The sequence below is a fragment of the Heloderma suspectum genome, chromosome 17 (genome assembly GCF_057233095.1).
Source record: "Heloderma suspectum isolate Gila_16-S chromosome 17, 16-S_ref, whole genome shotgun sequence".
In the NCBI taxonomy this organism is placed as follows: Eukaryota; Metazoa; Chordata; class Lepidosauria; order Squamata; family Helodermatidae; genus Heloderma; species Heloderma suspectum.
This window is the reverse complement of record NC_139474.1, coordinates 22,639,364-22,666,925: the sequence shown is the minus strand read 5'-3', so window position 1 is coordinate 22,666,925 and position 27,562 is coordinate 22,639,364. Positions and strand designations below refer to the sequence as shown.

At 52.1% G+C, this 27,562-nt stretch overlaps 1 protein-coding gene across 4 annotated transcripts in view; it reads left to right on the top strand.

The window, feature by feature from the left end:
* ARHGEF11 (Rho guanine nucleotide exchange factor 11) overlaps window positions 1–27,562 on the top strand; it is a 63,431-nt gene that overhangs the window by 12,021 nt on the left and 23,848 nt on the right. For 3 of the 4 annotated variants that reach the window (XM_084823532.1, XM_084823531.1, XM_084823534.1), the window contains 15 exons: window positions 16,256–16,270; window positions 16,801–16,892; window positions 17,752–17,850; window positions 18,090–18,139; window positions 19,463–19,520; window positions 19,816–19,997; window positions 20,126–20,197; window positions 21,517–21,636; window positions 22,778–22,832; window positions 24,363–24,439; window positions 24,542–24,679; window positions 24,941–25,015; window positions 25,163–25,264; window positions 26,710–26,808; window positions 27,052–27,094. In XM_084823532.1, the coding sequence (XP_084679658.1) occupies window positions 16,256–16,270; window positions 16,801–16,892; window positions 17,752–17,850; window positions 18,090–18,139; window positions 19,463–19,520; window positions 19,816–19,997; window positions 20,126–20,197; window positions 21,517–21,636; window positions 22,778–22,832; window positions 24,363–24,439; window positions 24,542–24,679; window positions 24,941–25,015; window positions 25,163–25,264; window positions 26,710–26,808; window positions 27,052–27,094 (1,277 nt within the window). The remainder of the gene's footprint in view (window positions 1–16,255; window positions 16,271–16,800; window positions 16,893–17,751; window positions 17,851–18,089; window positions 18,140–19,462; window positions 19,521–19,815; window positions 19,998–20,125; window positions 20,198–21,516; window positions 21,637–22,777; window positions 22,833–24,362; window positions 24,440–24,541; window positions 24,680–24,940; window positions 25,016–25,162; window positions 25,265–26,709; window positions 26,809–27,051; window positions 27,095–27,562) is intronic. The other variant, XM_084823533.1, reaches the window with a different exon arrangement.

Sequence of the window (27,562 nt, the reverse complement as noted above, 5' to 3'; positions counted from 1 at the left end):
CTGGCTGCTCATAGAGGTGCATCACAATTGTCTCTGGTCGCACTTCTCTCAAGTCCTGTCTTTTCCTTGTAGCCTTTGGCACAGACCCGTTACCCCTCTGTTAAGCCTGAATAAGTGTTAACTGAAATAACTGCATATTATTCTCCTTCCCCGTGGGCCCTCCCAAAGGTCTGCTGTGGGTGTGGACAGGACCTGAGAGCTGACCGGGTGTAGGGAGGGTGGCAAGGGAGTGAGGGCGGCCCGCTCCACCTCTCACAGTTTTACTAGCCATGGGGCTGCCCTCCCTCACCCAGTGACCTTATCCTTCCCTCTTCACTCACCCAGTGGGAGACATTACAGTTCCTGGCTTGGGGGGCTGGGCTGGGCTGGGCTGGGCACACGCAAGTATGGCCGATTTTACAGTCAGCAGTCCTGGTGGTCTTGGATCTCTCTCAGCCATGGTCCCTGCATTTGTTTACAAGATTAGAATATTAGAAGCTCACAGGTGTGTGTGTGTGTGTGTGTGTGTGTAAAAGCCCTATTAATAGCATTGAAAGACACACCCCTAACCTGGAAGATTGACAGGCCAGCCTATTTCTGCTGGCGAGGCAGCCCCGGTTGGTTGGTTAGTTGGTGCCACTCTCTCCCTGCCTTGTTTTCAGCATGAGGAGTGAGTTCCATGTGGTGAGCCGGAAGCTTACTCTGAGCCACTGGCAAAGCTCTTGCTGCTGAGTGACCCACTTTGAGGACTTGATCTTGTTTTCCCCCACTCTTAATCTTATAATTGCAGCATTCTGTTCCACTTCGGCCCCTGAGGTGGCAGTGTTTTATTATTAGCCTTGTCTAATTTTTTGTCTTTTCTTTTTTTATATATCACTTGCGGTGGACAGATGGCTGCACCTTCGTTTCATCCTAGCTGCAAAGCAGGAGGGGTTTTCTCTGTCCTTCATGTGTCTCCCCCACCCACATCTTGTACAAGCCTAGAGAGGAAATGCAGGAAAATTGGGGGTCGGGTGGGTGAGGCCAGATGTGACAGAGATGTCCATCTGGGTGCATTAGGGCTGGCTTTAAGCTGCCAAGGTTCCTGCTCCCTCCAAGGTGGCTAATTCTCATTGAACTTGGCATCTTCCAGAAGAACAGATGCAGGTGTAATTGGAAGTAAAGACTGGGCTGCCAATTTGGGCTGTGCTCTGCAGGAGCAAGCCAGAAGTTATGGTAATGGAAAAAGGGCAACTACTTGGCATTAACAAACCCTTAACTCACTTTAACATCTGCATGGTTCAAACTGAGGCTTGTAATTCCAGCTTGTTAGGAGAGCAGCAAGCCAGAGGTTCAAGTATGGATGTAATACTAAACAACCATAGATAGAGGTTTCCTGGTTTGTTTAGCTGTTCTTTCAGGCAGGAGGAACTAGGTGGGAATGATCTGGCAGCGTGCACCAGCACACACAACTTGTTTGTGCTAAGACAGAATTCTGGATTATGGTTACATCTGAACTGGCCAGAGACATGTGTGCAGTTTAAGCCTGAGTGAATGGCGTGTAATTGAGGAGCTTGCAGGATCCAGGATCAATTGAGTGAAATCCACCCTTTTTGGCTTTCCATAGCTGTGGCTATCTTAATTGAGTAGCTAGCTAGCCAGCCAGCATGGCTTCAAAACTCCATCTGTGTCTGGGGTGGCTATGGATTGCTGATTGCCTGGAATGACGGCACCCTATGGATCTCACCCGAGTCTGGGTCCCTTAAACTTCAGTGCTTTGCTTGGCCAGGCAGTGGGCTCTGTCTTGGTTGATCCCTTGCTCTCGGTGACAGCAGAGTGGGTGATACCCTGAGGTGACAGATTAGCTCTCCAAGGATGCTTCTCTAGGGCAGCCTTCCCCAGCCTGGTGCCATCCAGGTGTGTGTGACTGCAGCTCCCATCATGCCTAGCCAACATGGGCACATCGTTAAAGTATTGAATTTGCCATCACAAGATGCCAAGAACTTGGACTGCTTTAAAAGACAGACCATTTCATGGCTACTATATCAAAGAATCATAGAATAGTGGGGTTGGAAGGGGCCTACAAGGCCATCGAGACCAACCCCCTGCTCAATGCAGGAATCCCAAGTTGGAGCATCCCTGACAGATGGCTGTCCAGCCTCGTCTTGAACGCCACCAGTCTGGGAGAGCCCACCACCTCCCCAGGTAATTGGCTCCATTGTCGTATTGCTCTAACAGTCAGGAAGTTTTTCCTGATGTACAGCCAGAATCTGGCTTCCTGTCACTTGAGCCCATTATTCCGTGCCCTGCACTCTGGGATGATGGAGAAGAGATCCTGGCCTTCTGCTCTGGGACAGCCTTTCAAGTATTGAACAGTGCTATCATATCTCCCCTCAGTCTTCTGTTCTCCAGGCTAAACATGCCCAGTACTTTCAGTCTCTCCTCATAGGGCTTTGTTTCCAGTCCCCTGATCATCTTGGTTGCCCTCCTCTGGACCCTCTCCAGTTTGTCTGCATCCTTCTTAAAATGTGGCGCCCAGAACTGGACACAGTACTCCAGATGAGGCCTAACCAGTGCTGAGTAGAGGGGAACTAGTACTTCCCGGGATTTGGAAGATATGCTTCTATGAATGCAGCCCAAAAGAGCATTGGCCTTTTTTGCAGCCACATCACATTGTTGGCTCATATTCAGCTTGTGATCGACAACAATTCCAAGATCCTTCTCGCTTGTAGTGTGGTTGAGCCACGTATCCCCCATCTTGTAACTGTGCTTTTGGTTTCTTTTTCCTAGGTGCAGAACTTGGCATTGATCCCTGTTCAATGTCATTCTGTTGTTTTCTGCCCAGAGCTCCAGCCGATAAAGATCACTTTGAATTTTGTTTCTGTCTTCCAAAGTCTTAGCTATCCCACCCAATTTTGTGTCATCTGCAAATTTGATCAGCATTCCCTGCACCTCCTCCTCCAAGTCATTAATACAAATGTTGAAGAGCACTGGGCCCAGGCCTGAGCCCTGCGGTACCCTGCTCGTTCCCTCTCCCCAGTTGGAGAAGGTCCCATTGATAAGCACTCTTTGAGTCCGATTCTGTAGCCAGCTGTGGATCCACCGGATTGTTGTTTCATCTAGCCCACTTTGAGCCAGCTTGCTCATCAGGATATCATGGGGCACTTTGTCGAAAGTTTTGCTGAAGTCGAGGTATATTATTTCCAAAGCATTCCCACAGTCCACAAGGGAGGTTACTTGATTCAAAAATGAGATCACATTCATCTGGCAGGGCTTGTTCTTGACAAATCTATGTTGGCTTCGAGTAATCACTGCATTGTTTTCAAGGTGCTTACAGACTGATTGCTTTATCATCTGCTCCAGAATTTTCCCAGGGATTGATGTCAGACTGACTGGTCTGTAGTTCCCAGGTTCCTCCTTTTTGCCCCTTTTGAAGATGGGGACAACATTATCCCTCCTTCTGTCATCGGGCACTTCCCCCGTCCTCCATGATTTCTCAAAGATAATAGACTGTGGTTCTGAGAGTTCTGCCAGTTCCTTTATTACTCTAGGGCGCACTTCATCTGGCCCTGGAGATTTGAACTCATTCAAAGTAATTAGGTGTTCCTTGACCATATGCCTATCTATCTCAAGCTGCAATCCTGCCCCTTCAGCCTGTACTTTGCCTTTCCCAGGGGGCTCATAGACCCTCTTTTGGGAGAATCATAGAATAGTAGGATTGGAAGGGGCCTACAAGGCCATCGAGTCCAGCCCCCTGCCCAATGCAGGAATCCAAGTCAGAGCATCCCCGACAGATGGCTGTCCAGCCTCGCCTTGAACGCCTCCGGTGTGGGAGAGCCCACCACCTCCCTAGGTAACTGGTTCCATTGTCGTATTGCTCTAACAGTCAGGACATTTTTCCTGATGTTCAGCCGGAATCTGGCTTTCTGGAGACAAAGGAGACAGAGGCAAAGAGGTAAGTGGGCTGCAGGAGGCCCAGGGAGCTGTCCTTTTTCCTTCTGAGTGGCTGTGAGCTCACCAGGTGCTCCTGAGAGCTCCACCTGAATTGGGTGTGTGTGGCCTGAGTACTCCCAGCAGCTGTGTGGGCAGGAAGCTTCAGTCTGTTTCCCATCTCCCAGCTGAGCAGAGCAGAGGAAGCTGTTCCAGCTGGTCCAGGGACTACAGAAGCAAGCAAGCTCCCAGAGAGCGAGCGACCAGAGCGAGCAAACAGGGGGAGCAAGCAGGAGCTGGCCAGGGGAGGCCCAGCGGGAGGCCCCTAATAATTTCTTTTTTTTTTTTCTTGTAACACACACTTCCATACCAGCGGAACTCTGCTTTTAACCTCCAGTGAGTAGAGGACCAGGCACAAGCTAGTCTAGAACAACCAGGAAGCTAGACAAAAAAAGGGAAAAGAGGCAATGGAAGGACAGGACTCTCCAGTGGTGGTGACCTGCAAGGTGTGTGCCATGTTTGTTTTCTTGCCTGAGAACAACATGGCCTACACCTGCAACAAGTGCAAGTTGATGACACTGCTGGAAGAAAAAGTAAGAGGACTGGAGCGGTGACTGTCGACCCTCTGGGGAGTTAGAGAACACGAAGAGTTCTTGGACAGAACCGGGGAACTACAGCAGCAAAGTGAAGACCAGAAGCTTGAAAAGCAACAGCAAGCTGAGGCAGAAGCGGGAAATGCTGAGGTGAGGAAAAATGCAGTAGATCATACTCCTTGGAAAAGGGTGACAGTTAGGAGAAGAAGAAACTAGACGCCTCTCTTCACCAGTGGAAGCAGTGGACCTGTGGAACTGATTCCAGGTACTTGAGGATGAGACTGGAGGACAACCTGCAGAGGAAGAAGTACAGGGGAACCTGCATGAGAGTGAACAAGAGGCTGAAGGTCAGTCAAGCAGAGGTAATGAAACCCAGGCCTACAACAATGAGAAGAGAAGAGTAGTAGTACTGGAAGACTCCTTGCTGCGTGGGATCAAAACCCAAGTATGTTGCGAAGACCCGTGGACTCGCCAGGTATGCTGTCTCTCTGAAGGACAGATTAGAGACGTGACTGAAAGGCTGCCTAAACTCATCAAGCCCACTGACAGGTATCCCTTCCTTATCCATGTGGGAACAAATTATACTGCCAAGCGGAGCTACGAAAACATCATGTCTGACTTCAAAGCTTTGGGAAGGAAACTCAAGAACTTTGGGGCCCAGATAGTTTTCTCATCCATCCTTCCAGTAGTTAGAAGAGGGATAGAAAGGGAAAGAAAAATACTCCGGGTGAATGACCAGCTACGAAGGTGGTTCTGGCGTGAGAGATTTGGATTCTGGGACCATGGGCTATACATTCCAGAAGATGGACTGTTGGCAAGGGATGGGTTGCATCTTACATAGGCTGGGAAGAATGTGTTTGGCCACAGCACGAAGAACTTCATCAGGAGGGCTTTAAACTGAATCCTACGGGGAAGGGAGATGTAAAGTTGGGGGTAACAATGGACGAAGGCTTATGCACCGCAACGGAGAGCACAGCTCTGATAGCGCCCAATAATAGTCTTCAGACACATGTAGGAAGAAAGCCAGACTATGAAGCACAATTATTTTATCAAAATAAATGGAGCAATGAATAAAAGGAACCTGGTGGTCGTAGTCTACTACCAGCCACCCAACCAAGGAGGAGACGAGGATGAAACTTTTGAAAAGCAAATAGCCAATGTTTCAAGGAAGCATGATGTAGTAATGGGGGACTTCAATTTCCCCGATATTTGTTGGGAGACAAATTCTGCAAAACATGGCCCCTCCAGGAAATTCCTGACTTGTGTGGCGGATAACTTCCTCCTACAGAAAGTAGAAGAGGGAACTAGATGATTGGCGATCCTTGACTTGATCCTAACCGACAGAGATGACTTAGTGGATAAAGTAGCAGTTATAGGAACTCTGGGAAAGCGACCGTGTTGTACTTGAGTTCTTCTAAGGGAAGCAAAAGCCGAGTGTAGCCAAATGTGTCCCTTGGATTTTAGGAAAGCTGATTTTAATAAACTCAGAACAATGATCAGTAAGGTCCCATGGCAAACGACTCTTAACGAGAAAAGGAGTCCAAGATGGGTGGGAGTTTTTCAAAAAAGAAATTCTAAAGGCACAATTACAAACAATTCCAACAAGAAGAAAAGATGAAAGACAACGTGCATAGTAACAGACAGAGGAAAGAAATGGTGGTTCAGCTATTATATAAGGATGGCAAAATGATAACCGATGACAAAGAAAGGCAGAAGTGCTCAATTCCTACTTTGGCTCAGTCTCCTCCCCAAAGAAGGTCTATGAGCCCCCTGGCAAAGGCGAAGTACAGGCTGAAGGGGCAGGATTGCAGCTTGAGAGTGATAGGCAGATGGTCAAGGAACACCTAATTACTTTGAATGAGTTCAAATCTCCAGGGCCAGATGAAGTGCGCCCTAGAGTAATAAAGGAACTGGCAGAGGAACTCTCAGAACCGTTGTCTATTATCTTTGAGAAATCATGGAGTACGGGGGAAGTTCCCAATGACAGAAGGAGGGCTAATGTTGTCCCTATCTTCAAAAAAGGTAGAAAGGAGGAACCTGGGAACTACAGACCAGTCAGTCCGACATCAGTCCCAGGGAAAATTCTGGAGCAGATGATAAAGCAATCCATCTGTAAGCACCTTGAAAACAATGCAGTGATTACTCGAAGCCAACATAGATATGTCAAGAACAAATCCTGCCAGATGAATGTGATCTCATTTTTGAATCAAGTAACCTCCCTTGTGGACTGTGGGAATGCTGTGGACATCATATACCTCGACTTCAGCAAAGCTTTCGACAAAGTGCCCCACGGTATCCTGATGAGCAAGCTGGCTCAAAGTGGGCTAGATGAAACAACGAACTGGTGGATCCATAGCTGGCTACAGAATCGGACTCAAAGAGTGCTTATCAATGGGATCTTCTCAAACTGGGGAGAGGGAACGAGTGGGGTACCGCAGGGCTCAGTCCTGGGCCCAGTGCTCTTCCACATTTGTATTAATGACTTGGAGGAGGAGGTGCAGGGAATGCTGATCAGATTTGCAGATGACACAAAATTGGGCGGGATAGCTAAGACTTTGGAAGACAGAAACAAAATTCAAAGTGATCTTGATAGCCTGGAGCGCTGAGCAGAAAACAACAGAATGACATTGAATAGGGATCAATGCCAAGTTGTGCACCTAGGAAAAAGAAACCAAATGCACAGTTACAAGATGGGGGATACGTGGCTCAACCACACTACAAGCGAGAAGGATCTTGGAATTGTTGTCGATCACAAGCTGAATATGAGCCAACAATGTGATGTGGCTGCAAAAAAGGCCAATGCTCTTTTGGGCTGCATTCATAGAAGCATATCTTCCAAATCCCGGGAAGTACTAGTTCCCCTCTACTCAGCACTGGTTAGGTCTCATCTGGAGTACTGTGTCCAGTTCTGGGCACCACATTTTAAGAAGGATGCAGACAAACTGGAGAGGATTCAGAGGAGGGCAACAAAGATGACCAGGGGACTGGAAACGAAGCCCCATGAGGAAAGACTGGAAGAACTGGGCATGTTTATCCTGGAGAAGAGAAGACTGAGGGGAGATAGGATAGCGCTCTTCAAGTCCTTGAAAGGTTGTCACAGAGAGGAAGGCCAGGATCTCTTCTTGATCATGCCAGAGTGCAGACCATGGAATCATGGGCTCATGTGACAGGAAGCCAGATTCCGGCTGAACATCAGGAAAAACTTTTTGACTGTTAGAGCAATACGACAACGTAACAAATTACCTAGGGAGGTGGTGGGCTCTCCCACATGGGAGGCATTCAAGACAAGGCTGGACAGCCATCTGTGAGGGATGCTCTGACTTGGCTTCCTGCATTGAGCAGGGGGTTGGACTTGATGGTCTTATAGGCCCCTTCCAACTCTACTATTCTATGATTCTATGAGAACACGGTGGCTTGCCTGATTAAAGGCAGCTGCTGGCATGATCACATTTTCCGGTGTTGAAAGAGTTGCACTGGCTACCGGTTGTTTTCCGGACCACATTGAAGGTGTTGGTTTTGACCTTTAAAACCTTATACAGTTCCGGCCCAGCCTATCTTAAGGAGCGCCTCCAGCAACACCAGACAGGCCGCTCAACAAGATCAGCCTTGGATGGCCTTCTCTCTGTCCCATCAGCCAGGACAGCTAGGCTGGTGGGGACGAGGGAGAGGGACTTCTCTGTGATGGCCCCCACTCTGTGGAACTCCCTTCCTAGGGAACTCCGCCATGCCCCCTTTTTAATGAGCTTCCGCCATGCATTGAAAACTTGGTTGTTCAGGCAGGCATTTTGGGTGTGTTAGGGTAATTTAGACAATGTTTTAATGTGTTATTTTACTGTTTTAAATTGTATTGTAGTACATCGCCCTGAGCGGCCGGGTGACCGGCCAGATGGGCAATTAAGAAATTTAATAAATTAAAAAAATATATTTGCATGCCAAAATACCCACGGGCCCAATGTGCCTTTGGGGTGTGGGACATGGTTGAGGACTTGCAGGCCCTCTTGGGATAGTTCTGTGCATCAGTACTCTTTGGAGGTGGGATGGACAGGATTGGTAGCCAGAAAGTTGATGGAAATTTCAGTTACTTGTGCCTGGCGCTCTCTGGCTTGGCAAAGGAAGATTAACAAAAAAGCATAGCTGGGGAGGTGGGGGCAAAGGGAACGCTGATCAGATGGAAGGAGGATGTAATTACCTTCTTTGCCTCCTTCATGCCTGTAATTGTGGTTTCAGGGAGACATTCCGTCGTGGAAATCTTGCTTGCTGCAGCAAAGTGCTGGGTCTGTGCTGTGGCGGGCTCTGCTTTCCTTTGCATGGAAAGGGAGTGTTTCTCTGAAATCCCCCATTATTATTATTATTATTATTATTATTATTATTAATTTTGCTTTGATTCTGTTCTCTGTCCTTGGTTGGTTCTGGGGAGATTCCCAGTCTCTACTAACTCATTTTTTGGGTACGAAGATTGTATAAGACGTGTTGCTGCTTGTGGTGGTGTATGCTGATTTAGCATTTGTCAGTGTTCCATGGTCCTTCCTTGCCAAGTGTTTTGTAAATTAATTCATATTTGCACTCATTTACATATCATCATTCTGGGGGGTGGGTTGGGGGAGGCGAGCGGAAATCTTGAAAGATCCAGACAGCGTTTATACCAAGAGTTACTTCTCAACTGGACATTTCGGTAGATTTGTCCAGATGGTAATTGTTTCCTTGTGAGGTCAGGGAATAATGCACTTTTTTATCTTCATTTTTAAGTAGGGGAAGGGGTGCTTGGGGTGGGGGGATGACAGAGTTATGAGAAGGGTTGTGTTTTTTTCTCTCTGAAGGCCACACAACAAGTTGGGGTTGGGCCCGATTAAAAAAAAGTCTGGGATTTCTGGCCTCCAGGCTCAAACCACAGTTCGCTGGAAGGTTTAATCTGCCGCTGTTGATCCTCCGGCCTTCCCACTTAGTTGAGGCTCCTTCTGTCCAGAGCCAACCCATGCTGGTGACCGCTTGAGCTTCCCTGTGCAGCACTCCCTTCCTGTGCTGTCAGCGAGCCCGAACATCCTGACAAGGGCCTTCACAGTTTATTCAGACAGCAGAGCAGCCCTCCTTAACCTGGTGACCTCCATATGGGTTGGACTATAACTCCCATCATCCCTGACCAGCACCAGCCCTGCTGGATGGGGACGGTGGGACTTGTAATCCAACGCATCTGAAGGGCACCACCTTGGGTAGTGCTGCTGTAGACGCCACAGTGTCGAGCTTCAAACATGCTTTACTTTCTCCCCCACCACGCCAAGTCGATGAGTGTTTCGGAACTGTGTGGCCTGGTGTAGCTCAGTGGGAGCACCACATAGTTATGGCCGTGTATCAGCCTTTGGGTTTGGGCCGGTGGGAGATGGGGAGAAAGAGGCACATGGATTCCGATACCTCTGGCCTTAAGTGTGCTTTGGATTCAGCCATATCTTATCAGAGCTCAAGAACCGGGAGGATGCATCTAATCCGTGTGCTATGAGCTGTTTGGGTCTCCCCTTGTAGAAAAAGGAGCTGGGAAAGGTGCAGAAAGGGGAAAGTGAAATGATGTAGGGGTTAGAGCTCCTTCCTTACGAAAAAGGAGGTACGGCCTTTGAGGCTTTTTAGCTGGGAAGAAAAGATGACTGCGGTGTGTGTATGTGGAGTCCCCCTCATGATGGAAGTTCATTAGAGTACGCCCAGTGCAGAGAAAGTGGCAGGAGAGAAATGTTTCCTCTGTCTCTCATAAACCAGAACTCAGGGTCATCCAAGGAAGTTGGTGGTAGATTCAGGACAAGCGTGGGAGACTCCTCCTTCACATAGCGCACACATTATTGGAGGCGCTGCGGCAAGGTGTTGTGATGGCAGCCACTGGTGTGGACAGCTTTAAAAGGAGATGAGACAGGTCCTTGGAGGTCTATGGGAAGCCTACATGCTTAGAGGCAGTCTACCTCTGAATATCACAGTGTAGGAGGCCTGTTGTCTCCGGGGGTTTCCCAGACAAATCCTGCTGGTGCTATGAGTGGCTGGGTGCTTGGCTGGATGGAGCCACGTTGATCTGACCCAGCAAAGCTCTGCTTGGCTGCATCTGCATGTAATGCTGAGTTGTGGTTTATGTTAGCTATGGTCTGCTGCTTTAGCCATGAATTGTCTTGCAGATGAGCAAACAAATGGTGGCTTGTTTCCCCTATTTCTGGTTTGTTTCTTTCCAGCCCACTTTGCCAGCCTTCAGTGCAGTTTTGTTTTCAGGCTGCTCTTGCCAGATGCCTCTGGTTCAGCTCAAACAGCAGCGCAAACAAGCCAGGGTTAAGCTGTGGTTCTGGGTCCAGACATCACAACCAGCCATGGTTTAAATTAGCCAGACTTTGTAAGCCAAAACAAAATTTCTATTTGTGGTTTGTTGCTGGTTAACAAACCATGGTTTGCTTGTGGGGATGGGTGAGGACACAAAAACAAGCCAGATCTCAGCAAACCGCACCATGGCTTAGCGTCACATGTGAACCAGGCCCTTGCATCCTAGCACTGTCTCATCCCGCTCCTGCCTCTGACAGGAAGTTGGGGCACTTGCTGCTTCTACCATGCCCAGAAGTGGCACTGCCCGCATCTCTGTTTAATCTCTGCAGTGCAGGAGAATGCAGAGTCAGCGGGGCTTCCTGCAGCAATTTATGCCTGGCCTAGAGCTGCCCAGTGGACAGAAATAGTAGTAAAAGAAATGATGTGCCGAGCTGCTTTTAGAATAAAATCTGTAGGCATGTATGAATCTTGATCATATAGGTTAGTCATAAGTCAGAATACGACTTACTCATTCATTCATTCATTCATTCATTTGAAAGATTTGTGACCTGCCTTTCAGGGTATACTGTCCTCACAAGGTGGCTTACAATATTATGAAAACATGAACAATTAAATTACAGCTAGACAGATACACAGCAGCAGCTAATGATTTTTAAGCCCCAAATGCAGACTGTATAAGATGTGTCTTCTGGCTTTTTTTCTTTTCCAAAGCCGCTCGTGATGAGGCCGCAGGGGTCTCCCTGGGAGTCTCTCCCTTGTCTGGAAGGCCCAGCATTGGCGCAGTCCCAACGTGTAGTGCCGGCATGGGTTTGCTCGAGGGCTGTCTTCCTCTTCTGAGAGAATTGGACTTGAGGTTTCCAGCTGAGCATTCCGCATGTACTCAGAGGCACAGTGGCCCTTGGGCCCTCCATCGTGACTGGATACAACTCCAGCTGAGAGCTCCCCTCCCTCTTGCTATCAGCTGTCTGGTGCTGTTGAGGCTATCAAAGGGAGAGGAAGCAGAAGCAGCAGCCCTTCCAGGGTGCCCATGACCTGCCGAACTTTGCAACTAGGAATCTAGTGTCTGAATTTGCTTTTTTCTTCCTCCCTCCCAATCCCCTTTCCTTTTGTGTCATGTCTTTTCGATTGTAAGCCTGCAGGCAAGGACTGCCTTATTTTTTGTCTTTGTAAGCCACCTTGGGTGCCTTTTTGACTAAAGGGCGGGATAAAAACGCTGTACGTAAATAAATAACAGAAGCTGGTTGAAGGAAAAGGAACTTGTATATGCTTAGGGGTACTTTGGCCATAGGTCTGTTTTTTTTATAAACAGATGATTTTCCTTTGTAAAGGAAAAAGCAACTTGTGCATGCTCAGAGGCATTTTGCCCCTTAGCTCCTCAAAGAAGCCTCCAAGGTGTTACCCTTAGAGAACAGGAAGCCGGCCTTTGGTCTGATGACCCAGGAGCTGTGTTCTTCCCGTCCTCCATGCCTGCCTTTTCATGTACATGTCTCCTTTCTCTCTCTCTCTCCCTCCACGCTCTCCTGTGCCCTGGCACGGTCTCTGCCAACGCCATCCTTGTCTTTGATGTCAATTTCTGTCTTTCCCTTCTTTACAACAGACCAGCCAGTAAAAAGCACACTCATCTGCCCAGGTAAGATGGGAGTGGGATGAAGGATTTATGGCCTCAGGTTCCCATGCTGAAATGGTTGATGTTCTTTAAAATATCATCTGTGGGTGGCTTGATATTACTATTGGCCTTTTGCTGTGCCTTCTGGGAAGATCTGGCTTGGCTTTACTTGAGAGGTGAGGTCCCCCCCCCCTTCATCTTGAGCTAGGTACTGTTTTCAGGGTGGGCCCCTCAATGTCAGCTGGACCTCTGACCTCTTGGAGCATGCAAATCACAGCATTTGCATAACTGAATACTGTTTCTGCGTTCAACAGATCTTGGAAGCTTCACTGGGGGAGCTGGAGATGGAAGAGGGTGTAAAAATGTAGGCCATGAGGAGCAGTGTGGCAAGAAAACGGCCCGGGTTGTGGGGCTTGTGAGAACTGGAACCATTTTGTGTTAGAGTTTTGAGCATAACTGTTGGTTTTTGGAGATGACTGAAGCTGATGTTCCCAAACTCCCAATCCACTGGTGGTTTCCTTCCGTCATGATTTTAAGTCCACTGGCATGTTGATGTTGGCAGAGTCCAGGCAATCTGTGTGGCTCTCCCAAAATCTCAGTACGGCCAAAATCTCAGTACGGTTGAATCTTTCCGTAAGGCACCAGCGTCTCCAGAATAGGTGGCATTTTCCTTGAGCTCTGTGTTTCTTTGCCCGAGGAAAAGGACTTCTTGGCGCTCAAGTGGGGTCGCTTCTGCACAGCCAGGGACTGTCCCAGTTAGCTTGAGCTCTGCCAGTTAACACGCTTTTGCATTACTTAAGAATCTGGAATCATGACGGGTTTTGTTATGGGGATGGGTGGGGAGAGACAGATACAGCAGCCATGCTGATGAGCGACGGTTGCCTGTGGGAATCCTGCTGTCTCCTAATTTGTGTTGGGGGCCTGTGAATGGTGCCCCCCACCCCCCTTGCTGCTTTGTGATCAGTTGCCACACGCTGCAGTCTTTTTCTCAGGTGGCGGATGAATCCCTGCTCTGCGTGGCTGGCGCTTTTCTCATTTTGACTGCTGACGCAAGTCCCTGGCATGAGATTCCCCAATTAAGTTTACAGAGTTGTCCTCAGTGGCTTGCACATGCTGTAAACGCCACCCCTGCCGCCCCATTTCAGTGTGTGCTTGTCCTGACCCAAAGTGCTGCATTTACTCAGCTGAATGGACACAGGGAAGGCTCGCGCTGGTGCTGCTCTGCGGTGCAGGGTCCCTTCAGTGGATCACGTGGGGACGGCAGGAGAGGCCCTCTTGCTTGGCCTCCTTGCTTTTGATGGTGGTCCAGCTTAAGCAAGGAGGGGGGTATTTTAGAAGCATCTGCTTCTAGAATAATCCGAGTCTGCAGAATACAAATTGACAGTAATGTATTCTGCGACTTGGATGACAAGTGTGGTTGCATAAAGTTGGTTTGTTTCATAATTCCCCTGGCAGATGGCTGGCTATTAGGAACCTATGACACTGCCTTGATACCTGGTCAGGCCGTTTGTCCAACCTGCCCAGGATGGTGGTCATTCTCTAACGTTGGGACTCTGGGGTCTTTCTGAGCTACACTAGTTGAGATCCGTTCTAATGGAGGTGCCAGAGATGGAACCTGGGACATTTTGCAGGCACAGCGAGTGCTCTCCCATTTCCTCAGGGCTCTAGGTCTACAGTAGGGTAAGAGTTTGGGGGTCAGGCCATTTCCATTTATTTAGCAGGAGAGAGCGTGCTCCGAGGTTTAATTCATCCTCTTGCAAACCAGCCAGCTGACATGTCCAGAGATCTGATTTAGCAATTTATTTATTTATTTATTTATTTGATTTATTAGCCGCCCATCTGGCCATAGGCAGTGTACAATACTAACAACAAATTTACATAATTAACTGAACAACAACAAAAACATAACAAAACAACACTGCTCTAAAAAACCCTAACCCACCCCAAATGCCCGCCTGAACAGCCAGGTTTTCAAAGCCTGGTGGAAGCTCATCAAAGAGGGGGCATGGCAGAGGTCACTAGGGAGGGAATTCCACAGAGTGGGGGCCACTGCAGAAAAGGCCTTCTCCCTAGTCCTCACCAGCCTAGCTGTCCCAGCTGATGGGACAGACAGAAGGCCTTCCAAGGCCGATCTCGTTGAGCAGCGTCCCTGGTGGTGTTGGAGGCACTCCTTAAAATAGACTGGGCTGGAACCCTATAAGGTTTTAAAGGTCAATGCCAATACATCGAATTAGGCCCAAAAAACAACTGGTAACCAGTGCAACTCCTTCAGAACTGGAGTGATGTGGTCTCGCTGACGGCTGCCTTTAATCAGGTGGGCCGCCACATTCTGCACCGGCTGCAACTTCTCAGCCATCTTCAAAGGGTAACCCCACGTAGAGCACATTGTTGTTGTTGTTCAGTCATTCAGTCGTGTCCGACTCTTCGTGACCCCATGGACCATAGCACGCCAGGTCTTCCTGTCCTGCGCACTCTCCCGGAGCGTGCTCAAGTTCATATTCATTGCATCGGTGATGCTATCTAGCCATCTCATCCTCTGCCGTCCCCTTCTCCTTTTGCCTTCAGTCTTTCCCAGCATCAGGGTCTTTTCCAGAGAGTTTTCTCTTCGCATTAGGTGGCCAAAATATTGGAGCTTCAGCTTCAGTATCTGTCCTTCCAATGAGCACTCAGGGTTGATTTCCTTTAGGATTGCCTGATTGGACCTCCTTGCAGTCCAGGGGACTCGTAAGAGTCTTCTCCAGCACCACAGTTCAAAAGCATCAATTCTTCGGCGCTCAGCCTTCCTTATAGTCCAGCTCTCACAGCCATACGTTACTACTGGGAAAACCATAGCTTTGATTAGACGGACCTTTGTTGGCAAGGTGATGTCTCTGCTTCTTACTATGCTGTCTAGGTTTGCCATAGCTTTCCTCCCAAGAAGCAAGTGTCTTTTAACTTCATGGCTACAGTCACCGTCTGCGGTGATCTTGGAGCCCAAGAAAGTAAAATCTGTCACTGCTTCCATTTCTTCCCCTTCTATATGCCAGGAAGTGATGGGGCCAGATGCCATGATCTTAGTTTTTTTAATGTTAAGTTTCAAACCAGCACATTACAGTAGTCTAAACGAGAGGAGACCAGGGCGTGTACTACTGATGGGAGCAGATGGTCGGGAAGGTAGGGCCGCCGCCGCTGTATCAGATGGAGTTGGTACAGTGCCGCCCGGCTCATGGCTGACACCTGAGCCTCCATGGACAGCTGGAAGTCTAAAATGACCCCCAGGCCGCGTACCTGGTCTTTCAAGGGTAGCTGTACCCCATTCAACACCAGGTCAACATCCCCCAACCTACCCTTGTCTCCCACAAAAAGTACTTAGGTTTTGTCGGGGTTCAGTTTCGGCTTAGTCCTTTCCATCCAGCCACTCACTGACTCCAGCCACTTGGACAGGGTTTCTACAGCCAACCTTGGTGAAGGTTTAAAATTTGAGGTAGAGTGATGAAAGCCTTTACAACCTGCTTTCCCACTGAAAGTGCTCCAGGTGGCTTAACAGCTACAATTAAAATACTAAACATTAAGCCAAATAAAAAAGCAGTTAAGAAGAGGCATAGACAGCAGATTAAAACAAAACTGAAAATTCAACAACTTGGGGAGTATTTGTAAAAGAATCGATGATCTGAGCAGCCAAACATGCCTGCCGAAATGAAAAATGATATTTCCGAGATGGCAGAAATCCCTGCTTCCAGCTAGGGTGGTTGAGTGAAGGGGAGCCGTGGCCCCAGTGGGTGAACAGCTTCTTCTTGGACTCCCCAGCGGCATCCAGAGGCTGCTGGCAGTGCAAGCACAGGACATAACCTTCCGTTGTTGTTTGTCTTTCCATCCATTGCCACCTTGTGTTGTGCTCTTCCACCAGCCCCGTTGCAGCCTGGTAAGATGGGACATAGCTCCGCTTTCTCTGTTTGTGTTTGTGTGCCTGGCTGCTCTCTCGGTCCCCCTTTCCCTCCCTCTAATCGTGCTCTGCAGTGGTCACAGCTCCCTTCATCCCTCCAGTGCTGTGTGACGGCAGGCCCAGGGCGTCCTTAGCAAGTGGCTGGACCGGCACATGCGTGGCTGCCCCTTCTGCTTTCTGCTGGAGCTTGGAGCCCGGCAGCTGCACCCCCTCCCCGGGATTGGGCTTTGAACACTGGGGTGGTCTTGGCGACTGGGGTCAGGCCTGGCTTCTGCCAAAAGAAAGCAAGGTCTGGGGAGAGCGTGGACGAGAGCGTGGGCGACTGGATGAGAGCGTGGAGCCAGGGGCTTCTCCCTCTTGCACCCACCCCACACACACACTTGCACACACCCCAGTCAAGGCACATGGGGCTGGTCAGGGATGGCCCGCTGTGAATCCACAGTCAGATGTGGCCTGTTCCTTCCGGGCTGACCTCTCTCCTTCTCTTTCTCTCTATCTCTCGTGTGCAGGTTAAGCAGCCTGTCATCCTTGGGCGACTCGGCTCCAGAGCGGCGATCCCCTGGGCACCACCGCCAGCCGTCCGACTCCAGCGAAACAACAGGTGACTCCTTTGCTTCTGACGGGCTTCCCAGCAAATGGCCTTGCCACCCTCAGCTGGTTCCCCGCGCTGTGGAGAATGATTTCTGACAGCATGTGCCACTCCTGTTGACAAGCAGCCTGGCTATTGCTGGTGCCAGCTTGATGCTTGCAGTCTGGCGACGCCTCCCTTGATGCTTGCAGTCTGGCGACGCCTCCCTTGTTCTGTCCCACGCCCTGCCTTCTTCGGCGTTGTTTCCTTCTAAAGGGCAGTAACCAGCTCGTATTTGCCCCCTGCCCCTAGTGGGGTGGGGTGGGGAATGCACATTCCCTTTCGATTGGCGTTACCAGGTGGTAGACCTGCTATGCCAGTCCACACAGGGGTTGTGGTCTGGCAGAGAGCTAGCCTTGGGTCGCCAGCCCTCTGGCTTCCTATCATGAGATCAAGAGCGCCAGCACTGCCTCTGCCCTGGGACAGTCCCCAGAATTCCAGCTGTGTCCTGACACATTCAGAGCAGTTGGGATCCTGATTTCCTCCCTCAGCCAATGTAGACTGAGGCTACATTTGGGGCAGTTGGTGAAGATCAGCACAGGCTCATCTGATGGCTTTTCAGAAGCAGCTGACTGGGACGGGGCTATTCGTCGTGCTTGGGATGTTGGACTGGGACCCGGGAGACCCAGGTTCAGATTCCCGCTTGGCCATGAAGCTTGCCTGTTGACCTTGGCCCAGGCACTCTTCTTCAGCCAAACCCACCTTGTGAGGTTGTTGTGGGGATGAAAGGGCTGGTGGGAGTGGGGAGGTGGAAAACCACGTCCACTGCTCCTTGGAGGAAGAGTTGGGATAAACATGTAACTACTCTTGTTTTGTTTTCCGTTCTTCGAAGGTTTGGTTCAGCGTTGCGTCATCATCCAGAAAGACCAACATGGCTTCGGCTTCACCGTCAGTGGGGACAGGATTGTCTTGGTGCAATCTATCCGGCCAGGTGAGCAGAGGGCAGTGCCAGGGGCCTTTTGGGAGCAATCCCAGCAAGGGAGCTGGAGGCAGGAGAATTCCCACCAAGTATTTATTTATTGATAGAGCCTTTGAGTGTTTTCCTTAAGTTGCCAGGATTGCCCCCCAAATAGAAATGTTTCCTGGTAGAATATTTTCCTGGTAGAACATTGACACTTGACTCCCCCCCCCCCCCCCCCGCTGTTTGTGCTTTTGCTGCTGGTTCTGCAGGAGGAGCCGCCATGAAGGCTGGCGTGCAGGAGGGCGATCGGATTGTCAAAGTGAGTATCGTGTCAAGCCCACTAAACTCAAAACAGCCATTGCCTCTTCACCCTTCCTCCCCTTTCATAAAGTACCCTTCCTAAAAAATAAAGCATTGCCCAAGGCTGTTTGCATCCCATCTTTCCTCCAAGGAGCAGAGGGTGGTGTTTGCCATGTTCATCCTGTTTCTTCCCCTCACAACATCCCTGCAAGGTAGGTTAGGCTGAGTGTGCTGAATGGGGATCGGAAAGCAGGTCTCCTCAGGGCCAGGTCAAACACTCTCTCCACAGCACCACACGTGCTCTGGGACTGAGTGGCCTTGAGGACCAACAGGATGCTGCTTGTCTCCTGAAGATCTTTGCCTCCCTGGGCCTCTCATTCCAGGAGCTTTCTTAAAACTGTTCTTCTGTTGGCAAGGGTTGTGCCTCGACAATAAAGAAGGAGAAAAGCAAGGCCTTCCGAAAGAGGGAGGTTGCAGAGTGAATATTCCCATCAGCTCCATGCCTGCATCTTCAGAAACCGCAGCGGAGGGCCATCCCAAACGATTTCTTTCTTTATCACTAACGGAGTGATACAAGAAGTGCTAAAGGAGAAGCGCCTCCTTTTTCACTTTCACTTGGAGGGGTCAGCGCTTTGCTTTCGGAACCTATAAACAGGGAGCGTCTGTCCCACTCCCGTTGATGTTTCTGGTCCTCTCCTTCCCAAGCACAGGAGGAGAGCCGTCTGGCGAGCAGCGATGGGCTCCAGGCTGCCTTCTTAGTTGGCTCCACTGCTGTGGATTGTCTTTTGCCCACCTCTGAGGATGTGCTTCGTCCTCGTCTCTGGGGTGGGCGAGGGGTGAGGGGGCCTTGTGTCGAATGGTTTCCCAAAAGAATCAGACATGGGAAATGTGCCTGCTTAGGAAGAGAGCCTTGTTGTGGGCCAGGGGGAGGATGCCCCTGCTGCAGGTGCTTTCCACACATAGGGGGCAAAGAGGATTGGGTGCCTTTTACCTCTCGGGGGGCAGCGCCCCAACTTCAGTGCAACCTCTGAGGGCTGCTCCCAGCCTCCCTCCCTCCGTGAGGTGGATGTCTTGTGAGGCGCGCAGATGATGCCAAAGGGTGGGCATTGGGATACCCCTTAAGACCGTCCCTCTGCAGAGGAATGCCACAAGTAACTGGACCCGAGGTCCATGGGGTGTGGCAATGAAGGTTGCCATGTCTGAGACGTCCTGAAGCTCAGCGCCTTTGACTCTGTTTGGCGTTCCCTGGTGCTACTCTCCATTTCTCTCCACCCCCACCCATCTCGTCCCATCCCGCTTCCAGTCTTCCCAGTGGGGTCTGAGCTCTCTCTCCTTGTGGCAGGTGAATGGGACAATGGTGACCAACAGCTCCCACCTCGAAGTTGTGAAGCTGATCAAATGTGAGTGGGCTGTGGCAGAGCTGGGGGGCTCGGGAGGTGTGGCCCACACCCCACTTTAAGTGTTGGTTTTCAAACCTTCCTGGGGATGCCCTGGGGGCTGTGTGGGGAGGAGGAGAAGACCAGAGATGGGAGGGCAGCGTCTCTGAGAGATGGCTGCTGCCCTCTTCCCCTGCAGTGCCCCATCTCAGGGACACGTTGGGCGTGTCCTCCCTCCCTGATCATGGCTCATGTTTTAATGCAGCCTGTGCATCTCTCTCTCTCTTTCTCTCTCTCTCTCTCTCTCTCCACCCTGAAGCTGGTGCTTACGTTGCTCTCACCCTCCTGGGCTCCCCCCCTGCATCGGTGGGCTTCTTGGGATCTCAGCAGGATGGACACCAGGCCGGGGCTACTCAGATCACACCGGCATGCCCCCCACCGCTGCCCCCACCCCCGCCGCTGCCCCCACCACAGCGCATCACTGGGCCAAAGCCGCTGCAGGTACAGGGGTGCTGGGGGGGGGGGGGCGCCTTGTGTCCTGCGGAGCTGGGCGTGTGGAATTGGGAGCAAGGTGGAAGCCACTTGCAGCCTTCACCAAGCTGAAACCCATTCTCCTTTTCAACGTCTAGGATCCCGAGGTTCAGAAGCACGCGACACAGATTCTCCGAAACATGCTGAGGCAGGAGGAGGCAGAGCTGCAGGTGGGAACCATGCTGGGTGGTGATGATGGGAGTTGTAGTCCAGCATATCTGGGGGGCTGATCTAGACCCTCTTGTCCTTGAACTGTATTTCTCTGTACTGGAGCAGCTTGTGCTTCGTGAGTGCCGGCCAGAGCTTGGATGCTGGTGGGCCGGGGCAGGGAGGGAGGCAGCGTCGCCCCCTGGAGGAGGGGAAATGCAACAGGAGGGGGTGGAAATATTGGGGGTAAGACTCTTGAAGCCTCCCATTCTGTAAGTGTGCAGCAAGAAGCTTATCCTGTCTGTCAGTGTCTCTTACTTGCTCCTTTGGATTAAGGGCTTTTCTGCCTTGGTGCAAATACCATTGTTTGTTTATTTGTTCAGATGGTTGTTTCTACGCCACCTTTTTTTTAGGACATCGTCCTCCTGACGCAGCTCCCACATTGTAAAAATGTTAAATATAAGCTACAGTATAAAAACACAAAGTCCAACAAAGAAATTCATCAACAAAGCAAAATTAATTTAACATTCAGATTTCTTAGCAGCAGACAATTTTTTTTAAAAAAAGCCAATTTAAATAAGATAAGATGAGAACGTAGTACAGCACCAAAAATTAAAAACACCGCAGACTCAAGAAACCCGAAAAAGGTGGGTCTTAGGAACATCCATAAAAGTTTGTTTTGGTGAGGCTAGCAGAGAGTTCCAGAGTCTGGGGCCACAGTTGAAAAGGCCCTGTCTCATGCCCACCAGCTGAGAACTGATCGTCCAGGCAGCCTTGAAGCAGGGCCTCCAAGGCAAATCTCAGTGTAGGTGCCAGCGGTCCTTCGTGTAACCTGGTCCCACACAGTTTAGGGCTTTCCAGATGAAGACCGGCACTTGGAATTGGGCCCAGAAGCAAATAGGCAGCCAGTGCAGCTGATGCAGAACTCGTGTGCTGTTTCTGTTCTGATGCTTCTTGCCCTCTCTGTGGTGAGGCCAACAAGAAGTCATTATAAAATAACAACTGGAATGGAAACTTGGGCGCTACAGCCGCTGCCGCGATTTATGGTATTTGTAGGTGCTTAAATTTTTCGGAGCACGTTTAACTGATTTTATAACTGTGAGAAGGTGGCTTCCATAAAGATGTTGCTTTTAATCCGTATTTTTTTATTGGCCGCCTTAAGTGCCAGTTTTGGCGGAAGGGTGGGATATGCAGTAGTGGAGCGTATCGATAAATAAGGAGAAGGCCTTAGAACCGTCTTAGGACCACAAGAGCCAGAGGGGCCCCAGTGGTGGCCGCCAGGTGGGAGCTCTGTAGCCAGCTAGCCTGTAATGCTCGGTGCCCGTTCCTTCCCCCGGAGCAGCGCTGTTACGAGGTCTACAGCCGCAACCCGGCTTCCCTGATTGAGGAGCAAATCGAAGGTGCTCGCCGGAGAGTTGGCCAGCTGCAGCTCAAGATCCTGCAGGAGACGGGTGGACTGGTGGTGAGTGTAGGCTGGGATGGGCCTGGCCAGAGCGGGCCAGGTGGTGTGGGGGAGCAGGGAGCCTCTGCTGCCGCCACCGCCTTTGTTCTGAGCTTCAGGTGCGAGTCCAGGGTGGGCAAATTGCATGTACTTCTCTGCCGGGCTTTGTCATGCTGGTGGACGGCGGCAGCTGGTCCTGTAACTCTGAACATTTTGGAAGGCTGGATGCACGTGTTTTAAGCCAGTCCGTCTGGGAGGTTGGTCAGGGTCCCCCGTGGAGCGCCCCAGCAAGGATCCAGCGGGACCTGCGACAAAGGTGGCACTGTGGAAGCTCTGCCTAGGGAGCCTCCTCATCCTGGGTCAGACCCTGGGCCCGTCTATCCCGGTATTGCCTGCGCGGACTGGCAGATGCAGCGCTCCGGGGCTTCAGGCAGGACCCTTTCCTACCCCTCCCTGGGGATGCTGCTGGGGTTTGAACCAGGGACCTTCTGCATGCAGAGCAGGGCTCTGCCACGGAGCCACGGCTCTTCCTCCATGTGACGGTTACTCGGCAAGGGTCTGGTTGCCTTGGACTTTTGAAGAGCCTTTCACAGTTGTGTAGCTCCATGCCATTTTTTGAAAGCTGCCTTGTGACCGTTTTGCAGAGAAAGGCGGGGTGCACATGTTTATAAGAAATGAATACGTATGAATACGCTGGGCAGGAAAAGATGGAGATGCTTTAAGCTCCCGCTGAAAGACTTCCCCTTGAAGGCTCCTCCTCCCTCATCTGTAGCCACCAGCAGCCATTCCAGCAGGCTGTACAGAGGGTGATGAGAAGGGCAGTGGGGCCCTTCCGCTGGCCCTGCTGAGAAGAATTCATTTCCCTCCTCTTCCCTCCCCATCCCGTTGTCCTTGTGTGTTGCGTTTTTTTAGATTGTAAGCCTGTGGGGCAGGGACTGCCTTGTTTGACTGACTGGGTGCAAGCTGTGCTGAGAGCCCTTTTGCCTGAGGAGCAGGATGAGAATACTTCAAATAAATTGCAATAAAAGGAGCTCTTTGGTCCTCGCTCTGTCATCCACAGCAGACTGACCTCAATCTCCCCACCCCCCAACGCCCTGTCTTGCCAGCGTTCTTAGCAGGAGGGTCAAGATGGTCCTGAACTCTCGGTCTCTTTCCCTTTCAGGATTCCACCCGGCCATCCAGCGACTCCAGCTCTGTCAATTCCCGGGTGACGGATGGTGAGTTGTGCTTCCATTTGGCTTTCCTGCCTGTGAGGGGGTGTCATGTGTAGCCCAGACCACCATGACACCCCCACTGCCTCTCAAGCAGCCAAGAAGATCTGTGCTGGCTGGCGGAGGCATGAGGAATGCCTTCTCAGGCTTGGTTCCCATCGAAGGCAGCCGAGGAGGAAGATCTCCTCTTCGGGTTGTCCCATGTCAGGCTGCAGCTGGGGCCCATGTGATGGAATTAAGCCTGTGCAGGCTGTGCTGAGCAAACTGGAGACATCCTCCAGTGAAAGCTGTCTGATGGAGGATGACTTGGTACATACCTCTTCCTCCTCTGGCAATTAATTCCCCCTGTATCGGAGGGAAGTAGGAGGCATCTATTTCGGATCCCGGTGGAGGACTGCTGGCCAATGTCCCCGTTTAGCTCTTCTCGGCTCTAGAAGTGGAGTTGCCCCCAGAGTGTTTGCATGCTCTGTTCTGGTCCTTGGATGCACAGGACCTTTCTCTTCCCCAGAGCTCTCCGGGAGCGGGAGAGGGGCCCCCAGTGATTCAGAGCCCCATCCCCCACAATGTGAAGAGAAGGGGGAGAGCTCTGTGGCAGAACCTGCCTCTCTCTAAGGCCAGGCAGTCTCCTCCCTAGAGCGGGGGTGGGGGGTGGGGATTCGCATCCCTGCCTTCTTGAAGTCAGACACCACTGATGGGTGGTTTGGAGAGAGAGGCAGAGCAAGGCCTTCCCGCCTTCCTTTCAGACTCTTGCCCACCTCCGTTAGCTCCGGCCCTGCTGTCGGTCCCAGCTCCTTCAGCGAGCATCTGTCGGATCCAGCGGCAGAATTCGAATGAAGCGCAGAGCCTTCAGCAGCTGGTGTGGAGCAGGGGATTTTGAGGAAGGGTCCTTCACATACCCCAGCTGCCATGCAGTCCCACATCTCCTGATGGGAGAATTACGTGCCCGCCCAGTGTCCCTGCCCCATTACGTGGGACCTCTAGCTCTTCAGGGCAGCCTCCGTGGGGCTCGAGTGGCCCCAGGGGAATCGGAGCGATGGTCACCACGACGGGTGGGCTTTACTCTGTGGGGGCCACACGCCTGAGGAATCCCCCCCCCCGCGTTTGTGCTTGTCCCAATCCTCTGACAAATCCTCGGGGGCCTCCAAGGGCAGGGCCAGACTGCTCGCGCCTTCGCTGGGGGAACAGTCTGCTCGCAAAGCGCTCCAGGAGACGGACAGGCAAGTAAGGATAGGTCAGTTTTCTGTACGCAGGGAAAGAACGTTTTCTGGGTGGAGAGGACGCGCGTGTGAGGGAGAAGGCTTGGCTCAGCCGGTTCCCTGACATGCCAGCTCTCTGTGTGCAGGCGTTGTTGCTTGTGGCTTGGAGGAGCCTCCAGTCCCAGGAGCCCCAGCTGTTGCCTGGAGTGGCGCAGGCCACGGCCCCCCGCTGCCTGGTTTGCTCCCGCAGGAGCTTCGTCTCCGCCAGGCCCGTTGTCTGCTTCCTGGGCCCGATGGGCCAGTGGCTGCGGGGGCCTGACGGCGCTTCCTCTGCTCACAGGGCGCCTCTCCTTGGACTCCCAGGATGGCGACAGCGGCCTGGACTCTGGCACGGAGCGCTTCCCTTCCGTGAGCGAGGTGAGGGCTCTCTGCCGGGCGCCTGCCTCCTTGGGATGACGGGGGGGACATGATGGGGCTCCCTTCGGGCTGACTTAAGCACCTCGCTTTCCTTTGGAGCAGGTCTCCCTGAACCGGAACTCTGTTCTGTCTGACCCCGGCCTGGGCAGCCCCCGCACCTCGCCGGTCATTGCGTCCAGGCTGTTCCAGCACCATCGGCGCCACGGCTCAGACACGCCCTTCTCCCCCCCCATGGAGCAGGTGAGTGCGGAAGCGCCCCCCCCCCCCAAGCAGCCTCGTGGAGCTGGGTGCTGCCTCTTCTTTGCTCTTTGGATCCTGCGCCCTGGAAATGCACCCTGTAGGGGGGTCTTTGATCCCCCCCCCGACAACCACCAGGGTTAAGAGCATCATTTAGATGCCTTTGTGTCCAGGCAGCCCCTTCCTGGGCCGTTGCTTCTCTGCATCTCTTCCCGCACCTGGGCCTCTGCTTCTCTCCCTGATGCCTTGGATTCCCTCCTGCAGGGCTTGGACCGGATGACAAGGCCGCTCATCATTGGTCCGGAGGAAGATTATGATCCTGGCTACTTCAACAGTGAGGTAGGCTGCCCCGGCCCCCAGCAACGCCGAAGATGCTCCTGTGGTCCCGGTGGTGCTGAGGGCCTTCAGGCCCCAGAGCCCCGGTGGGCGAAGCGGTGGCTCCTCCTCGGGCTCTCCTGACTGTTGGGTGTGTGTTTCTCACCCTAGGGCGACTCCCTCTTCCAGGACCTGGGGAAGCTGAAGACGCGGCCAGCACACCTGGGGGTTTTCCTGCGCTACATCTTCTCCCAGGCAGACCCGAGTCCGCTGGTAAGGTCCCTGTGGGGTCCCTGTCCTCCTGTCGCAAGACAGGGGTGGGCGCTGAGTCGAGGGAGACCACATTCTGCGGGCAGGTTGAACTAGGTCAGCGAGGGGCAGCGTCTTGCACGGGCTCCCTTTTGATTCCGCTTCTGAGCGCCGGGCCCTAGGCGAAGGGCTGTCGGCAAGGACAGGGCCGGGAGGGAGGGACAGGTGCAGAGGTGTACAGCTGGGCAGCTGCCGCAGGGAAGAGCAAAGGCCCGTGGGGGTGCTAAAGCCCCGGATGGCAAAGGTGCTGGCAGAGCTGACCTGCCAGCATCTCCTCAGGCACTGACCAGCTTTTCTTAACAGAGCGGAGGATCAGAAGCCTCTTGCAGAGGCCGGGCAAGAGGGCTACAGGGCGCTGGCTCCAGTCTGCCCAGCTGCAAATGCCACGTGGCAGACAGACGTGGGCGTGGAATGCGCAGAGCCCCCTGTGGGTCTGAGGGGAGGAGCTGCCCTGCAGAGGAAGGCGGGGAGCAGGGCTGAGTCTGCAAGTTGCCTGTGGACGGGCTGGTGCTTTCCAGCTGGCCAAGTCTCTGGCGGTGTGCACGCGTGTCTTCACGGCACGTGTGCGGTTCTGAGGCATCTCCTGCCCCCCTGTTGCCTGGGTCCTGGGGAGACCACTGCCCCATTGGGGAGTGCCACTGCCCCATTGGGGAGTGCCACTGCCCCATTGGGGAGTGCCACTGCCCCATTGGGGAGTGCCACTGTTCCGTGGTGATGCATTGCAAGCAGCGGTCCCAGGCTCCGTCCCTGGTATCTCCCGTTGAAAAAGCATCAGGTCAGCTGGTGACATGAGGAAGTCTTTGTCTCTCTACGTGAGAGCCTGGGTCAGTGCTGCAATCAGTCAGAGGAGAACCCTGGGCTGGATGAGAACATGGGAACAGCTGTGCTGGAGCAGACCACGTCCAGCCTCCTGCTCCCCCTTGGCCAGCCAGATGCCCCCATGGGAAGCCCACAAGCGGGACACAAGCGCAAGAGCCCCCTCCCTCCGCCTGTGCTCCACTGCAGCTGGCGTGGGGAGCCCCTGATCCTGGAGGCAGTGCACGGTCGCCATGCCCCTTTGCCACAGATATCCCTCTCAGTCACGGCCAGACAGAAGGGCTGGATGTGATGCCCCTTCATACATCCATAACATGTACCGTGATGGGCTGCCGTGGGGTGCTTCTGAAATCAGACAAAGCTGTGTCAGAGTCACGGCCCCGCCCCCCCGCTCAGCCGGGCGAGCTCCACAGCTATGCCAGACTTGCCCTTGCCCCCGGAACCCCGGCCTCCCTGTCAGAGAAGCTCTCCTGGCCGACATCCTCTTTCTCCTTGCGTGAGCTCTCTTGTGGGCATCTCGTAATCTCCGCCATCGTCTTTCCTTGCTGAGCGCCAGCTCCTGCTCTGACTCTCCCTTCTCTCTCTCTCTGCAGCTGCTGTACTTGTGCACAGATGTTTACCAACAGATGAACCCCAAAGAAGCCCGGGGCCTCGGGAAGGACATATGGCACATCTTCCTGGAAAAATCGGCGGTGAGCCCTTGTGGTGATCGAAGGGGTGGAGGTGGCAGCAGGTTGTGGTTTTTTCCCACCACATACCCGCCTGGACAGCCGTTTTGTTTCTGTCATGTGGGCGGGAGTCAAATGGCAGCAAAACGCACACAGGAATCCTCTGAATGGGGCGTGCCGAGGAAGAGAGAGGCAGCCTGAGTGGTTCGGAGGCTGTTGCTGATGATGGGTCAACACTGTCTTTTTGTTTCTCCCTCCCTCCCTCAGCCTCTGAGAGTCAAGGTCTCTGATCACTTATTGGCTGAAATAGGTGAGTTGATCTCTGTGCATGTGAATGCGTGAGCTCCCATTCAAACGTAGAAATAAATCCACCTCGGAAGCCAAAGCGGCGGCAGGATGGCCCACAGGGTTTGAGAGATGTCCTCTCCCGTCCTGTAAGGTCCTTCTGCAGGTTTCACCTTGGCCCAGGGATCTGGACTGGGAGTCCTTCTCCCCTCTGCTATGGTATAGAGAAGGATTTTGCCACACGATGTGACGATAACCACAAGCTTAGTTAAAAGGAGATTAGAGGCATGCAAAGAGGTCTGTCAACTGCTTTAATTACTAAATGGAAGCTCCAGTAAAATTGTTATTATTTAAAATTATTCTTAGGCCGTCTGTAAGGGTGGAACCCGCTCAAAGCACTGTACAAGATAAGAAATATATAAAGTGGATACAATAAAAATCCATAAGTACATACTCAGTAAAAATCCATAAAAACATAGTTTTCCAATAAAAC